The sequence below is a fragment of the Hibiscus syriacus genome, unplaced genomic scaffold (assembly GCF_006381635.1).
Source record: "Hibiscus syriacus cultivar Baekdansim isolate YM2019G1 unplaced genomic scaffold, ASM638163v2 tig00112370_pilon, whole genome shotgun sequence".
Lineage (NCBI taxonomy): Eukaryota > Viridiplantae > Streptophyta > Magnoliopsida > Malvales > Malvaceae > Hibiscus > Hibiscus syriacus.
This window is the reverse complement of record NW_024063316.1, coordinates 111,923-130,057: the sequence shown is the minus strand read 5'-3', so window position 1 is coordinate 130,057 and position 18,135 is coordinate 111,923. Positions and strand designations below refer to the sequence as shown.

General features: G+C 36.5%; 1 protein-coding gene across 2 annotated transcripts; it reads right to left on the bottom strand.

Moving 5' to 3' along the window:
- Positions 1–1,722: 1,722 nt before the first annotated feature.
- On the bottom strand, positions 1,723–16,172 carry LOC120178702 (general transcription factor 3C polypeptide 6-like). 2 transcript variants are annotated; one of them, XM_039184494.1, is made up of 5 exons: positions 16,041–16,172; positions 15,764–15,932; positions 3,287–3,337; positions 2,765–2,816; positions 1,723–2,126 (listed from the first exon to the last, which is right to left on the bottom strand). In XM_039184494.1, exons 2-5 carry the CDS (start codon positions 15,890–15,892, stop codon positions 1,939–1,941), a joined length of 420 nt encoding a protein of 139 aa, XP_039040425.1. In that variant the 5' UTR covers positions 15,893–15,932; positions 16,041–16,172; the 3' UTR covers positions 1,723–1,938. The 2 variants fall into 2 exon arrangements, with proteins under 2 accessions (XP_039040425.1, XP_039040424.1); XM_039184493.1 differs by having other exon boundaries at positions 15,764–16,172.
- Positions 16,173–18,135: the final 1,963 nt, after the last annotated feature.

Below are 18,135 nucleotides of genomic sequence, written 5' to 3'. Positions count from 1 at the left end.
ACACCAGATTTTGGTATTTATATAAGGTTTTGGGATACATGTGATATCATGTATTTGAACTCTTCGTGTTCTCTACATCTATGGTAGATTATTGTTCATCTCGCCCTAGAGGTACACAAGACCGAACTCATAAATCCAAAACCTAAACTTTTACGTACCCGATATTTTTTTTTATTGCTGTAGTCATTTTAATCTTGTTTTTGCGATGATATTTGGATATCTGCAGACAATTAAAAAGAAAATGAAATTTAAGCGAAGATTGCATAAAATTATTGTAAAAAATTATTTTTGGAAAATAATTAACAAATTCTATGGTTGTAAGTAAAGATTGCATAAAATGCAATACGTTAGAAATTAAGATGTTTTATATACTGAAAATGTAAATGCTAAAAGAATCAGTACTGAATTTTTGTTATTGTATTTTACAAGTACTGATTTCATAATATAAATTTGGTTGATATATCAGCGTACAATCAAGGTTTTAAATCGCGATCGCGATCGTATTTTTGATCATTTCGTGTTTACCGTCATTACGGCCATAGCAGGCGTGAATAATTATATGGAATATAAAAAAAAAGAACAGAGAATTGGGAATTGAAGTTACCTGATAACTCTGTTTGGTTGTGAAGAAAAAAGGGATAAAAGATTTTCTGAGAAGGGAAAGCTGGAGGAAAAGCCAGGTAGAAGGAAGGAAGGTGCCATGGAAGATTCAGAAATGAAAGGAACCATCTTTACTTTTATGAGTCAACTTCATGGGAGCATCCATGGCCAGAAACAAGATTAAACAAAGTGTGGGTGTTGATTTTTTTTCATGTTTGTACAACCTTTGAGCACTTGCAGAGTCAAACGTCAACTATTTTCGTTCCTGTCTTGTCATCTACCATGTCCAAGTCGAAATAGTTTAATACAATCCTACAACTGTTCGATTTAAACATAAATTTATTCGCATAATATTTTCATGGATCTTTAAAAAAGTTAGGATAAATTACAAATTTGGTAACTGAACTTTATTCTCTCTCCTATTTCACTTATTATACTTTAAATCTTTTTAATTTTCTCACTGATCTTAATACATTGAGTTTTTTTTTTATCATTCGGTCATTAAATAGTTAATGGCGTTAAAATGAACTATTATATATATTTAAAACGTCATTTTGGTGAAAATTTTGTTTTTTATGTCATTAACTATTTAACGACAGAGTGACCAAAATAGGAGAGAGTAAAGTTCAGTGACCCACAAAACCCAATATATTAAGTTCAACGATAAAATTGAAAAACTTTTAAAATTCAATGAGTTAAATAGGAGAGAGAAAAAGTTCAGCGATGAAATTTGTAAATTTACCCTAAAAATTAATATTATAATTAGTTAATTACGTTGCAGTAATTGTAAGCAAAGATCCCTTACTCTACTTGATTCGAATAGCTTCTTGAGTTATTGTTGTGCCTAGCAAAGCAATCATATACTGGATAATAATTGTTGTATCCATCTATGTACATCAAGACGTCCATAGAACACCTCCGCAATTGACCCTTTAACATGGACCTCCAACATATCTCATGTGATCTATCAAAATCAATCGATCATGTCAGCCTAAAAATAGTCATTATGACGTTACGTCTGACATCGACACTAAAGGTTACTATAAAACCTCTCGATTAAAATAAGAGAATGTTCTCAAACCCCATTCTTCACTCACTTCTCTTCTACCTCCTTACGGAGATAGGGGACTTTAATACAGAAAACGGCCGCCTGACCACTTATTAAGGTTCTTCGTCCAAACTAGAAAAGGTGAACCGCCTATAACGATCGTAACTCATTTATTCCTATCAATAATAACAATGGAGCATGAGAAATACAGAGCAAAACTAGGCTTAAATTACACTAAATTACTTTCAAGTATGAACACTGACAGGTAACTACAAAATTCGAGTTCGCTACTATTTCGGGGAATTCGTTTCAACTTGAACGTCCTCGTCGTGTAACAAACTGAACTTAAGAATCTTGTGAAGTCGAGCAACCGGTTTTACTTGCTTTCTCGGAGCTTGATTCGGATCTATTATACATTTTCCTGAGAAGAGATTTGCCTCTGATGGACCCGTCTCTTCATACACTACAGGTGAAGCTTCTGCAAATAATATCACACCCAATTCTTAGTTCATTCAGAGTAAAATGCTTGAGAAACATAATATAAACCAAAGGGGCAGCCTATGTTAAACATGGGTTCCAGTGGTGGACATAGATATGCTTACTTTTTATTCTTCATGTATTTGAAAGGTCCTTGAAAGATCATATCCCCATACTCATCGGGATATGCATCGAACATAGATATCAAACATGTATACTTCAAGAAAAAAAAATGAAATCCTAGCTTATTTTACTCGAACTCATGTTCGATTTTCTAAGTTTTTCCATGTATTTTAAAGGTCCTTGGGGAATCATATTCCTATGCCTAGGTCCTTGATGGGCCGGACATTGGTTCTTCAAGAACAATGAAGAGTCGAAGCAATAGAGGTCGGAGTAATGAACTATGTTTCAGACTCTTCATATTTTCTAAACCATACAAACATTATATGTATACACAAACATGTCAAAATCCATATAACATGAATTATTGACACAAAAAAGGAAAAAAAAACACGGCAAGAACGCATGGATTTTCGAGTCAATATGCAATTCTCCTATGCTTGAGATAAGAAGATAATTAAGAGAGAATAGGAGAAAGTTGAGAAACTCAGAGTAAGTATAACAGGAAATGTTACTCACCATCCTCGGAGAAGACGAAGCAAGTCCCAATTGTTTCTTCATATTCTCCAATCTGTAAATTGGAAAAAATTTCATGATTTTGAAAACAGGGTTAACTAACAATAAAATAAAATAAAATGTCAAAAATAAAAGTAATAGTTTAGACCAATCATCAACTACAGCTTCCCAATTAAAGTTCTCTGTTATCCGGACTTGGACATGAATGCTGGATACAAATATGCATCCAGCTATCCAAACTTGAATGACACTGATATGGAAGATGTCTATAGATGATATTTACCAATTATTTCAAAATAACATGGAACCTTTCTCAAGGTAAATACTAGATTTTATGTTACTAGGACTTTCCATTTTTGTTAATGTATATGTAACATGTTCGGACATCGGTATGAAGGCACAATCCTCCAAATATATATTAAAAAAACTAGAAAATTTGGTATATTCATGTCAGACACGCATCCAAATCCGACATTGACCTTGAGTCTAAATAACATGGCAAGATTTTGCAAGTTAACAACTCACCAGCTTCACTTTTTCATCTATGATTAATATTGGATTCATCGTATCCAGACCCTGAAAGTAGTAAGAATCCGATAATCACAATCTGATCAAGTAAAAAAATGTTAAAAGAAAATCGAACCTTGTTTAAAACTGACAACAGATACCGGTAAATCAAGCAAGCAAATATTCCCAGACAAGAAATATCACCAAACAGATAATAAGAAGCTTAGAGTAACACATTGAAGCCAAACCAAACCCAAATTCAGCCATGGTGTAACAACCCGAATATTTACAAAATAATAGTAATTGAAATTGGAGGTAAATTGTGAAAATGGGTGAAATTAAGTGACTAAATTAAAATTTATGGAAACTTGTATGCCATGTTTGAAGTAAAGGAAATTCAGGGACCAAGCCCTGAATTTCCCCTAAAACTGTCGGTAGGCTTGATGATTTAAGCGTGATTTCTGATTTACAATCAGAAATCACAAATGCTATTTCTTCAATTTTCTTCCTCTCACACCTCCACTTTTAAGTCCGATCCAAACGACGTCCGAATTCCGATCGTTGTTTTGAAACCACCGTTGTGTTCATCATCGAGCGAGGAACAAACCCTTCAAATTAATTGAAGCGAAACGCGGCCAAACGTCGGGAATTTCCAGTCAAAGTAGCGACGGTTTTGTTAGCTCTATCGCCGAGGAAATCTTAAATTCACCGCTGATCGTTGCTCCGTTTACGACACCTCCCGCACCATCGTGTTCCTTGTGACGTTCCGAGTTCACCGGTGTTAACCTTGTCCGCCGTAGACGGCGGCGCGTGAAGAGGTGGTGCAGTCAAAGATTCGGCCGATTTGAAATCGAGCTCTCCGCCGTTCAAAAATTTGAACCGATCGTTGTAAGTATCTCGAAATCGCTCAAAATAATTTTTAGAAATTTTTTCGGGATTTTTAGGGCCCCGGAGGACGTCTCACGCGCCACACGCGCCGCCGCAGGGCGAGTGGCTACTGGAAACCGGTTTCAACCGGTCTGACCCGACCCGACCGTTGATCGTTGACCGTTGACCGTTGACTTTTCGACGTGCCGAATCCGTTTCCGTGGTCCGTTTTTGTCAAATTCGAATCCGAAGGTCTCCAAATCTACGGTCAAAGTGTTGACTTTGACTTTGACCAAGAATTTGAATTTTCGAACAGTCATACTTATGTTTTTCGACGCCCTGATTCCGATTCCGCATCCGTTTGGCCAAATTCAGACTCGAAATACCTCAAATTGATAGTCAAACCCGAAAAATGCGTATATACTGAGAAGTTTTAGCTTTGAACAATTAAATAGGATTTGAGACTGATAAATATTATTGTTTGAAGGTACAAGAGACTCTCGGATCATTCGACAGCTCGACCCAGCTCTTCTAGATCAGTTAAACCACGTGTGCCAGTATTCACCCGTTCGAAAACTGTAGCAAAGCGTGGTGAAACCAGCAATCAGTAGATTTGTTATTTGAATCTATTGTCGAGGTGTGTTCCCTACTTATTACTGAACTGTTTTATTGGTTTTAATATGTGGTACACCGATTCATTGGTTATTGTTTTATTGATGCACCAATTTAATGTGACATTTATGGAATATGGCTGCTATCTATTTTTGTTTTGAAATGGTATATAGATTACCATGTTTTGGATTTATGGAATTTATGTCACGGTGCAATTGAATTTGGAATTGAATTACGATTGAATAACTCTGATCAAGCTAACTGGGCCTAATGTGACTCTTGAGGGCCCCAAGATGTTTCATTAGGTCGGCTTTCCTTTGCTGTGTGCTTAGGGTAAGCTATATGGACTTATTGACTTGGGCTTAAGGATACAAGCTTCAGAGCCTATCCTTAAGTCAGCTTTCTTTTTGCTATGTGCATAAGTAAGCTATATGGAAAATAATTTTGGGAACTACTGATGGTGTACCAGAAAAGGGTTTAAACTATGATTTTCAAAAAGTTAAACTCTTTTACGAATTTGTGAGATTACTGGACTATGATTTGTACCTATTGTGATTTTATGGAAATGTTGGGACACTGAGCCTAGCTCACCTTTTGAAAATGTTTTCCCCCCTTTCAGATACTGTTGGTTAGATACCTTGGTTCGAGCACTTGGAGGATCAACATATCTCTTGAAGTAAATCAGATTATAATGTTTTTATCTGGCAAGTTGACTTTATTTTGGTGACATGACCTTATTTTAAAATATCGGATTTTATATGATAACTTTTGCTAATACTGCTCGTTTATTGTGATTTTGAATTTGAAGACATGTTTTAAATTAAATTATTATTTATTGGTACTATATTTACGAGTTGGATTTTGATAGTATAATTGTTTATAATTTCATGTTATTTATAATGTGATTTTATATTGATGGAATAACGGTTGCGAAAAATGTCTTTAATAATCATAATGTGATCCACTAGACTTAGTCAAAACGCATAGGCCGGGTCTAGGGGGTTACATTTATTTGTATCAGAGCTTTTGGTTTTTAACCCTCGGACTGTGTATGAGTCCACATTGAAAATACGGTTTGAAATATTTTACAAACGAGTTACTAAGGCCATGTCACAAGTTATTAAGATTTTAACTATGTTTGAGCTCAAAGTGCTTATCTAACCCTAAGTTTTATCTTCTGTAGTAAACTTGAGATCCATCAAAATGATGCTAGACGTAGTCGTCGAACTAGCCGTGGACGAGGTTGAGTGGCTAGATTCGCAGATCCGATCGATGAGATACGGGTAGATCCCCCACCTCCGATAGGTGATCATGCTCCTACGACCCCAACGGATCTGCCTCCTGCCGCTGGTATTGGCATGACTACACTGATAATAGGAGCGACCGATATTGAGTCAGAGTCTACCAGAGTTGCTTTGGATGAGAATTTTGGTAGACAATTTCTGCAGTTAATACAGGGAGCAGTCAGAGCTACTGGTGTTGTATCTGAGGTTCCTATTTCGCAGACTTTGATTGGCCAATGAGTTAGAACTTTTGGGGGACAGATAGGTGGAGCTCCTACTGAAGCTGAGGATTGGCTCCAGGATACAGAGAGACGCATGGATCAGTTGGGTTTGGACTCACTAAGAGATATCAGGGTGCTGTGGCGATGTTAGATGCAATGCCTACACTTGGTGGGAGTCAGTGACCAGTAGTGTTCCTACCGATCGTTGACCTGGAATTTCTTTAAGGATCGCTTTCGGAGCCGTTTTCTGGAGAGCGCTACTTAGCTCAGAGACGACAACAGTTTCAAGACCTGGTTCAGGGAGACATGACTGTTTCTGAATATGAGATCGAGTTCCTGAAGTTGCTGAAGTATGGATTCAGTATGGTACCTACGGAGAGAGATCGATGTCGTAAATTTGCCCTTGGACTCAGATACGAGCTGCGTAGGCAAGTGTAACCCATCAGATGAGATATTGATGTGCTGGTGGGCAGAGCCAAAGATGCGGAAGAGGTGGAGGTTTTAGCTTCTGGTAGAGAGCGTGTTGATCAAGATCGATCTAAGAAATTTTCAGGCCCGATGGAGTCATCAGCACAGTCCGGAAGAGGACTCGACTTCAGCCCCTCAGAGAAACAATACACGTTTCAGGCCTGCAGCATCCTCACCTTTAGCTGTCGTCGAGGCGGTTCCTCGTCGTATTATAATGGGCCCCTTTTGTGAGTATTGTGGTAAACAGCACTCAGGAGAGTGTCGTAAGAAGATGGGTCTTTGCTATCAGTGTGGATCTAGTGGTCATTATCGAGGGATTGTCCTCAATTAATTTCGTTTGAGCAGACCACTACCCAAACTCCTGTGCGTTCGCAGACTACAGTACAGACCCCAATTAGAGATCGTAGTCAAGGAAAGACTCGAGGATCAGCGTCCAGGACAGACAGAAGCCCGACCTCAGCAAAATAGAGGGCCAACAGCTTCTGAGGCTAGACAGCCAACTTTAGTTATGCAACTAGACGTATGACAGAGATGAGCCTGAGGTTTTGCAGGTACATTTACTATTTATTCTACCCCATACTTTGCATTATTGGACAATGGCTCCACTCACTCCTATGTATCGAGCTCAGTATCTCGAAACCTTCAGATTCCGATCGAGAACACTGAAAATACTATTACAGTTACAAGTCCAGTAGACAAGGTATTAGTGAATAAAGTATTTCGGCGTTGTCCTCTCGAGGTTCAGGGAGAAATTTTCTCGTGATCTTATGGAACTTCCTTTAGGGGAGTTCGATCTAATTCTTGGAATGGATTGGTTGAATAAACACAAGGTAAAGCTGGATTGCGAATACAAGCGGGCTACTCTGAAGACTTCAGATGTCGGACTGTTGTGTTAATTGGTGAACGCGTGGTTATCTCTCCAATATAGTTTCAGCGATGGAAATTGATCATATGATCCGGAAGGGATATGAGACCTTCATTGCTTGTATTTTGAACACCAAAGGTGCATTGTCCACGATCGAGGAGATTCGTACAGTTAGCGAGTTTCCTGATGTTTTTCCTGAGGAGTTGCCTGGGTTACCTCCTGATAGAGAGGTAGAGTTCGAGATTGAGACTTATCCGGATCTTCACCTATGTCTATGGCACCTTATCGTATGGCTCCAAAGGAACTTAAGGAGTTGAAAGTCCAATTGCAAGAATATTCGATCGAGGATTTATCCGACATAGTACTTCACCATGGGGAGCTCCAGTTCTATTCGTGAAAAAGAAGGATGGGTCGCTAAGATTATGTATTGACTATCGAAATTGAACAGATGACGGTAAGAATAATACCCATTACCAAGGATTGATGACTTATTTGATCAATTGCGAGGAGCTACTGTATTCTCTAAGATTGATCTTCGTTCGGGGTATTATCAATTGAAAGTTAAAGGATCTGATGTTGCAAAAACGGCCATTCGCACTAGATATGGTCATTATGAATTTTTAGTGATGCCTTTGGTTTGACGAACGCTCCTGCAGCTTTTATGGATTTGATGAATCGGGTGTTCCGACCATATTTGGATCAATTTGTGGTGGTCTTCATTGACGATATTCTGATCTATTCTCGTACTGAGGCAGAGCATGACGAGCATTGAAGATCGTTCTGCGGACTTTGAGAGAGCATCGTCTATATGCCAAACTAAGCAAGTGTGAGTTTTTGGCTTCAAAAGTGTCATTTCTGGGGCATATTATTTCTGCGCGAGGTGTTCAGGTTGATCCCAGCAAGATAGAGGCTATTATGAATTGGAAACGACCTAAGAACGTATCTGAAATCCGCAGTTTCTTGGGCTTGGCTGGTTATTATCGACGTTTTGTTGAGGGCTTCTCGATCATTGCTTCTCCTTTGACAAGTTGTTAAGGAGAATGTGTTGTTTGACTGGGGCGAGGCACAACATGAGAGCTTTGAGAAATTAAAGACGGTTTTGACTCAAGCACCGGTGTTGATTCAACCAAAGTCCGGGAAGGATTTTACAGTGTATAGTGATGCTTCACATTCAGGACTTGGTTGTGTTTTAATGCAGGAAAGTAAGGTGGTGACTTATGCATCCCGTCAGCTGCGGCCGCATGAGAGTAACTATCCTACTCACGATTTAGATTTGGCAGCAGTAATTTTTGCCTTGAAGATTTGGAGACACTATCTTTATGGAGAGAAGTGTTACATTTTCACAGATCATAAGAGCTTAAAGTATCTTCTGACCCAGAAGGAACTTAATTTGAGACAGCGTCGCTGGTTAGAGCTTCTAAAGGATTATGATTGCGTGATTGATTACCACCCTGGTAAAGCTAACATTGTAGCAGATGCTTTGAGTCGAAAGACGGTATCAGAGTTGAGGTCTTTAATGGCCAAGATGAATTTATATGACGATGGCACTTTGTTAGCAGAATTGCAAGTTAAGCCGACCTTAGTTGATGAGATCAAAGCTAAGCAGCCCCTTGATAGCTCCTTGCTTTCCATCTTTGAGCAAGTAGAGCAGGGGACAAACTCAGATTACGCAATTGATCAGGATGAAGTTTTATGCTTTAAAGGTATATTGTGTGCCTGATGATGCTGAGTTGAGGCAGACTATCCTTACTGAGGCTCATAGTAGTCCATATGCTATGCCCCGGAGGAGATAATGTACCGGAATTTGAGAGAGAGGTATTATTGGATTGGTATGAAGAAAGACATATCTGACTTTGTGGCTAGGTGTTTGACTTGTCAGCAAGTTAAGGCAGAACATCAACATCCATCAGGTTGTTACAGCCTATCAAGATTCCTGAATGGAAATGGGAGCGTATTACTATGGATTTTGTTACTGGCTTGCCGATGACTCCTTCGAAAAAAGATTCAGTTTGGGTGATTGTTGACAAACTTACAAAGTCATCTCACTTCATTCATGTGCGAGTAAATTATACTTTGGATAAGCTGGCAAGATTGTATATTTTAGAGATTGTCAGATTGCATGGTGTTCCATTGTCTATTATTTCTGATCGAGATCCGAGATTTACTTCGAGATTTTGGAAGGCGTTACATACGGCTTTGGGAACAAGATTGGATTATAGTACATCCTTTCATCCACAAACTGATAGTCAATCTGAGAGAGTAATTCAGATTCTGGAGGATATGTTGCGGGGTTGCGTAATCGATTTTCATGGTAGTTGGGAAACTTTTTGCCGTTGGCTGAATTTGCTTACAATAGTTATCAGACCAGCATTTCGTATGGCACCCTATGAAGCGCTCTATGGGCGTAAATGTCGCACTCCGATCTGTTGGATTGAGTTGCGTGATAGGAAAACGTTTGGACCTGAGTTAGTGCGAGAGACGGAGGACACAGTCAGATTAATCCGTGACCGTCTGAAAGAGGCATTTGATAGGTAGAAATCTTATGCAGATCAAAGAAGGAAGGATATACAGTTTGAAGTGGGAGATCGGATCTTTTTGAAAGTTTCACCCTGGAAGAAAGTATTGAGATTTGGGCGTAAGGGTAAATTGAGTCCAAGATTTATTGGACCATTTCGTGAAAACTTTGGACCTGAGTTAGTGCGAGAGACGGAGGACACAGTCAGATTAATCCGTGACCGTCTGAAAGAGGCATTTGATAGGTAGAAATCTTATGCAGATCAAAGAAGGAAGGATATCAGTTTGAAGTGGGAGATCGGATCTTTTTGAAAGTTCACCCTGAAGAAAGTATTGAGATTTGGGCGTAAGGGTAAATTGAGTCCAAGATTTATTGGACCATTTCGTATCTTGAAGAGGGTAGGACCTGTTGCATATCAGCTTGAGTTGCCTTCTGAGCTAAGTCGTATTCATGATGTCTTTCATGTATCAAGGTTGAGGAGATACCGTCCAGATCCATGTCACATTCAGGTTAAGAAGTAGAGCTGAGACTTGATTTGTCATATGAAGAGAGCCCATTCAGATCTTAGAGAGAGATGAACGAGTTCTTCGGAATAGACGAATTCCAATGGTCAAAGTTCAGTGGAGTAATCGAGGCCCCTCAGAAGCTACTTGGGAGACATTGGAGTCAATGAGGCTCAGTTTCCTCAACTATTCTCGTAAGGTAAATTTCGAGGACGAAATTTCTTGTAGAGGGGAGAATTGTAACAACCCGAATATTTACAAAATAATATTAATGAAATTGGAGGTAAATTGTGAAAATGGGTGAAATTAAGTGACTAAATTAAAATTTATGGAAACTTGTATGCCATGTTTGAAGTAAAGGAAATTCAGGGACCAAGCCCTGAATTTCCCCTAAAACTGTCGGTAGGCTTGATGATTTAAGCGTGATTTCTGATTTACAATCAGAAATCACAAATGCTATTCCTTCAATTTTCTTCCTCTCACACCTCCACTTTCAAGTCCGATCCAAACGCTGTCGAATTCCGATCGTTGTTTTGAAACCACCGTTGTGTCATCATCGAGCGAGGAACAAACCCTTCAAATTAATTGAAGCGAAACGCGACCAAATGTCGGGAATTTCCAGTCAAAGTAGTGACGGTTTTGTTAGCTCTATCGCCGAGGAAATCTTAAATTCACCGCTGATCGTTGCTCCGTTTACGACACCTCCCGCACCATCGTGTGGTTGATCGGTCTGACCCGACCGACCCGACGTTGACCGACCCGACCGACCGTTGACCGTTGACCGTTGACTTTCTTTGACCAAAACTTAAAATGGCTTTGACCGAGCATTAAACGATCGTTAATCTTTTCCGAGTATACCTATCCTGATAGTTTTCGACGTGCCGAATCCGTTTCCGTGGTCCGTTTTGTCAAATTCGAATCCGAAGGTCTCAAATCTACGGTCAAAGTGGTTGACTTTGACTTTGACCAAGAATTTGAATTTTCGAAAAGTCATACTTTATGTTTCGCCCTGATTCCGATTCCGCAATCCGTTTGGCCAAATTCAGACTCGAAATACCTCAAATGATAGTCAAACCGAAAAATGCGTATAACTTAAGAAGTTTAGCTTTGAACAATTAAATAGGATTTGAGACTGATAAATATTATTGTTTGAAGGTACAAGAGACTCTCCGAATCGTTCGACAGCTGACCCAGCTCTTCTAGATCAGTTAAACCACGTGTGCCAGTATTCACCCGTTCGAAAACTGTAGCAGAGCGTGGTGAAACCAGCATCAGTAGATTGTTATTTGAATCTATTGTCGAGGTGTGTTCCCTACTTATTACTGAACTGTTTTATTGGTTTTAATATGTGGTACACCGAATTCATGGTTATTGTTTTATTGATGCACCAATTTAATGTGACAATTTATGGAATATGGCTGCTATCTAATTTTTGTTTTGAAATGGTATATGATTACCATTTTTGGATTTATGGAATTATGTCACGGTGCATTGAATTTTGGAATTGAATTACGATGGAATAGCTCTGATCAAGCTAACTGGGCCTAATGACTCTTGAGGGCCCCAAGATGTTTCATTAGGTCGGCTTTCCTTTGCTGTGTGCTTAGGGTAAGCTATATGGACTTATTGACTTGGCTTAAGGATACAAGCTTCAGAGCCTATCCTTAAGTCGGCTTTCTTTTTGCTATGTGCTAAAGTAAGCTATAGGGAAAATAATTTTGGGAACTACTGATGGTGTACCAGAAAGGGTTTTAAACTATGATTTTCAAAAAGTTAAACTCTTTTACGAATTTGTGAGATTACTGGACTATGATTTGTACCTATTGTGATTTTATGGAAATGTTGGGACACTGTAACATCCCAAAATACGGGTTAGTGACCACAATTGTAAAATTTCAGAATATGATGATTAAAGTATAATAGTTTAATAGTTTAATGATTTGTTTGGAAATATTTCCTAAAAGTTTATAGTAATTATCCAAAGAATTAAAGGGCAAAATGGTCATTAGACTTGAAAATTATATTAAATGATATATATATATATGGATAAGGATGGGAGATTTTCCAGAAAAATCTCTTCTCTCTTTTCTTCTTCATTTTCTCTTCTCCACGTGTGAAGCCAAGCAAATGTGAGTTTTCTTTTGAACTGATTAGGTGCTGAAATTTAAGTTTAGTTTTGATTATTAGATGCTAAATAAGATTAAGGAAGGATTAATTGCTTTAAAACAACAAAATGAAGAGTTATGAGGATTTAAAGATTTGGAGTTTTGAATGAAATATCGAAATAAAGTTTATATTGAGAATTGAAAGTTGAATTTGACTTGTCATCAAGTTAATTAAGGGATAGGAAGTGTTAGAATAGGAATTTGAACATGTTGCAAAACTAGTATAATTTTTGAGATTACATAGGAATGACTAGATTTGAAGTTAAAGAAGTGATTATGGAATAGAAATAAGTTTAAGTATGTGTTAAAGTTAGGAGTATTAAAGGAAGTGAAATAGGAAGGTTTGAGTTGAAAATTGATGATTTTCGAGCTTAGAATACAATTTCTGGGTAGAGGGAACCGATACCCTATGAATGGGAATCGATTCCCCTCTTGAACGAAAAATTCCAGTATGTACAGGGGGTATCGATTCCCTGGGGGGGTATCGATTCCCCCTAAATGAAAATATAGAATTGATTCATTAAATCGGTTTAAGTTATTAACATCAAGTTTAAAGTTTAGGCTTCTGATAGTTGTTTTGAAATTATATATTTATGTAGATATTGAGCCTAAACAAGTTCCGGAATAATTAAAGGATTATAATCGAATCAAAGCAAGGCTAAGGTGAGTGCAATTTAAATTGTACTTATGTGATTGATCAAACATTGGCTTGCGATGAGTCAATGATAGAGTACTATGGTAAGAGGTAAATTATATATGTTATGTGATTACTCGTGTGCATTAGTACATAGAAATGGATGTATGTTTATATGTTACATGATTTACATGCTTACATGAAAATGCAACATATGATATTAGATATGTGCTTACACATACATTTGATATGTGATAGAAGAGAAGGAATATGTGATTATGATATCAAGGATTACACGTACATGTGATACGTGACTGAAAAGAAAAGATATGTGGTTATAAGAGAAAGAATATGAATAAGTAATGTGAACGGTCATAAATGATAATGCCATGTTATGTGATATGAGAGCTAGGGGTATAGTTGGCATGCCAAGGGTCGAGGGTTACCTATGTTCTTCGGGACATATGGACTGTTTACCTATGTTCTTCGGGACATATGGACTGTTTACCTATGTTCTTCGGGACATATGGACTGTTTACCTAGGTTCTTCGGAATCTATGGACTGGTCCTTCGGGACATTGATCGAGCTGTGGTGACAGCATATGTGTGCACAACCTCAATGTACTCACATACCTTAAGTTCTCAAAAGTATACATGGGCGAATACATGGTCCTTACAGAGAGTAAATAAATAAATTGATTTGTTACTATGTATGTTTGGTTGTGAAGTAGTATATGTGTTCCATGGTATGTAGAGAAAGGTTCGATATATGTATTTATTTGATAAAAAGGTACTAAAAGTACTTGTATTATCTCATGTTATCATGTATACTGAATTATATGCGACTCGATTGAATGTTTATATTTATGAGAAATGCATTATTATTATGTTTTTGCTTCACTAAGTCTATGACTTAGCGTGTAAGTGATTTACACGTAGGTACTGAGAAGCAAAAGGATCAAAGCTAAGTTCATAGTAACAACATATCTCTGCTCAAAGACCAGATCAGAAGTAAATTACACAGTATGTATTATTATGTGATAAATAGGTTGGCATGTAAATAAAGTAGGTAAATTAGGTATTTATGCTCTGATCGAGTTTTGTAATATTCTAAACATATTTATATAAGTACAAATGCAAAGAAATGAACTGTTAAATTTTTACGAGTGTTATGTACAATTTACGAAAATCACTGTAGCAGGTTACTGTATTACTGTTCATATAGTATTTCACCGTTCATAAACACGTTTTTATCTCCAAATTTTATACCAAACATAATTGAATAATACATGATTGTATTTTCTTAACATCAATTCAAATGTCCAGTTATTTTACAAGAATAAAGGTTTTGAAAATGTCAATGTGACATCTCGGACTCGTATCCAGGTCGGGTATGGGTTGGGGTGTTACAGACACACTGAGCCTAGCTCACCTTTTGAAAATGTTTTCCCCCCTTTCAGATACTGTTGGTTAGATACCTTGGTTCGAGCACTTGGAGGATCAACATATCTCTTGAAGTAAATCAGATTGTAATGTTTTTATCTGGCAAGTTGACTTTATTTTGGTGACATGGACCTTATTTTAAAATATCGGATTTTATAATGATAACTCTTTTGCTAATACAGCTCGGTTTATTGTGATTTTGAATTGGAAGACATATTTTAAATTAAATTATTATTTATTGGTACTATATTTACGAGTTGGATTTTGATAGTATAATTTGTTTATAATTTCATGTTATTTATAATGTGATTTTATATTGATGGAATAACGGTTGCGAAAAATGTCTTTAATAATCATAATGTGATCCACTAGACTTAGTCGAAACGCATAGGCCGGGTCTAGGGGGTTACACATGGCAGAGCTCCAATCAAAGAACAAAAACAATAAGCCGGCTAATTCTTATTGGGACCTATCATAATGGACATGACATGAGTACACGATATAAATATATATATATAACACCATAAACACCAAATATGTCGATTGCCAAGTCTAATCCTTATCAAATCCAGCTACTAGCACAAAGAAAGCCATATACATAACATAAACACATTTTGCCTAGATAATGTTCTTCTATACTTGAAGGAAGTACATGGATTGCTAGTAGTACCATATAACTAGATGAAGATCACTATATACAGATGAAAAATCCCTTCTCCTAGAGAAGGTGCAACCTTGAAAGTTGAGCAGTGAAACTAAAATTCAGTATATGAGAGCTCTGGTTTAATGAATTGACAAATATAAATGATTATCAAGAAATAAAACCCCAAAGGCAAGCTTTCTTCTCAGATTATAATTTTCACACAACTGCTTAAAATTTGACAGATTTGTAACGTAAAAGAAAATTTATAGAACTTACGGAGATTGTATAGGGTGCATTAGGAGGGATGTCAATCTGAGAAGAAACGGCATCAAGATCAAGTAATACATACTCTGAATCTTCTTCTTCCTCCTCCTCAATGCCATCACCTTTCTCAATTTTTTCCATTTAATCAAACCCAGGGAAAAAAAACCCAGAATCCTTTTCACTGCACAATGAGAAAACCTTAAATTTCCAAATCTAGATAACTAACTCAGACAGAAAAAAATAAGAGAAGAAACTGATAAAACCGGTTGAAGTCCAGTAGAGATAGAACCAGGGCGTTGAAGAAGACGAAAATCTGGAATTCTTTCTAGAGAGAAAGATTGATACTCAGTGGCGCCTCGAAGAGTAATTTCCAGCAAGGCTTTAGGTTCAATTTGTTATCTTGCTATATATATTTTTTCCATTAACGACTTCAATTTGATTTTTTTTCTTTCTTGGGGAGTACTTATTTTAATTTAATATATATTTTAATATTAATATATATTTAAATTATTAAAATGAATTGAAACATGAAAGAACTAGAAAATTCCGACAAAGATGACGACAAAGACTACATTGTTGGAGAAGATTAACAAGACAACAGGGATGAACACGACGGTTTGTTCTTTGAACCCACTATGTTGGGTGTGCAAATCTAGGAACCCGATTACCGATAACATTTGGATCGGTAATTTCTCGGTAATCGGTACTTGATATCCGATTTTTTTAATTATTAATTTTAAAAAATATATGTAAAAATGTAAATATTTGAAACTTCGAATTACATACTCTAATATCCGAACATAAAATTTAAAAATTTGAAATACAAAATCTAATAATCCGTTATATATATATATATATAACTAACCGGGTACTCGGGTATCCGGAAAACTTCAATTTTATGATCCGGATCTGACCCAAAAAATTTCGGGTCGGGTAAATTTATTTAGAAAATCACCCGATTTTTTTAAATTCGGGTCGGAAAATTTTGCACACCCCTATCAACCTGGTGAAGCTGAAAATGGACATTCTAGTCTAACGCATGATGGTCTGTCTGGTTCGAGTGCATACTTGTGGACGCATGATTAGTATAAATAGGGATGAACATTTAACTTGAATTCGATGGTTTTGGTTCTATAAGGTTGGATTTTAAAAAATATATATTATCAGATTTTTTTAAAAGTACGAGGTTAGATCATATCAAATTTAATTGAATATAAAAATATTTGAGGCAAGATAATAATATAATTAACCCTTAAATATTTATAGATAATTGTAATATTATCATTTTTTATGTTTTATTTTAATTAGGTCCCGATTTTATATAATTAAATAAAATTTTATATGTATTTGTGTCAAATCGAATCAAGTATAGATTTAAGATCAAGTCGAATTTTGGATCAAGTAAAATGTCTTAAATTTAGTTTAGATCTGATTACTGATAAAGAGATGTATTACTCAGGTCAAATTTAAATATTTAAATGAGCCAAAAATCCTACTCAACATGAACTAGGTATAATTATTCTTTAACAAAGAGTAATCCATTGAACTTTCTCTTGCTTATTTTCAAGTAGATATCATAGCTTAGACTACCATCTTGCACGTTAGAAATAGTTCTTTTTCGGCGAAAAGGTCGTTTTTTCGATAAACTTAATTTATTATTTTCGTTTTTATTGTATTTTCAAATCAATTTAACCCATAAAATTATTTAATTGTAACATTTTATATCATAATCCTAACTTAAAACCCTTTATTTTAATTCTAAAGCCTAAATCAACCCCTAACCTCTAAAGTACAAACTCTAAACCCTAACTTAAAACTTTAAGCAATAATAAATATTTTAAATATCGATACAATTGAACAACTTCGAGAGCTAAATTGATGAGTGAAAATGATAAATTGAACATACTATAAGGGCAAAAATGGCCCTTTTGCATTATTTTTATTAATATAGAATAAGTATAAGGTCAAAGATTACTCTCAACCATTTAACGTTGAATGTTCATACCCTAAGTATTCATAGTGCTCAAACACAAAACCTCAATGAATAATAACATTTTCTTTATTATCGAGATCACTTAATTTATGCTGAAAATAGTTTACTTTTAACCTTGAAGTACACTTTGAAAATCGACAGGAGAATTGAACCATCTTTAAGTTTTGCTTTTATAGACTTGTGCTGCAAACTTGTTATCCCCTGTTAGGTTTTCACCAAGAGAACTGAAACATCTTTAAGTGATTGTCATCTACTAACTATTCCTGTATACGTTTGGTCCATGCAATCGAGAGCTGAAGTTTCATCTTTAGCTTGTGTCCATGGTAAGTACACCATTCTATCGGCGATTCCGAGTTGAACCGAGAGTTGCGCGTTTCACGAACGATGAACT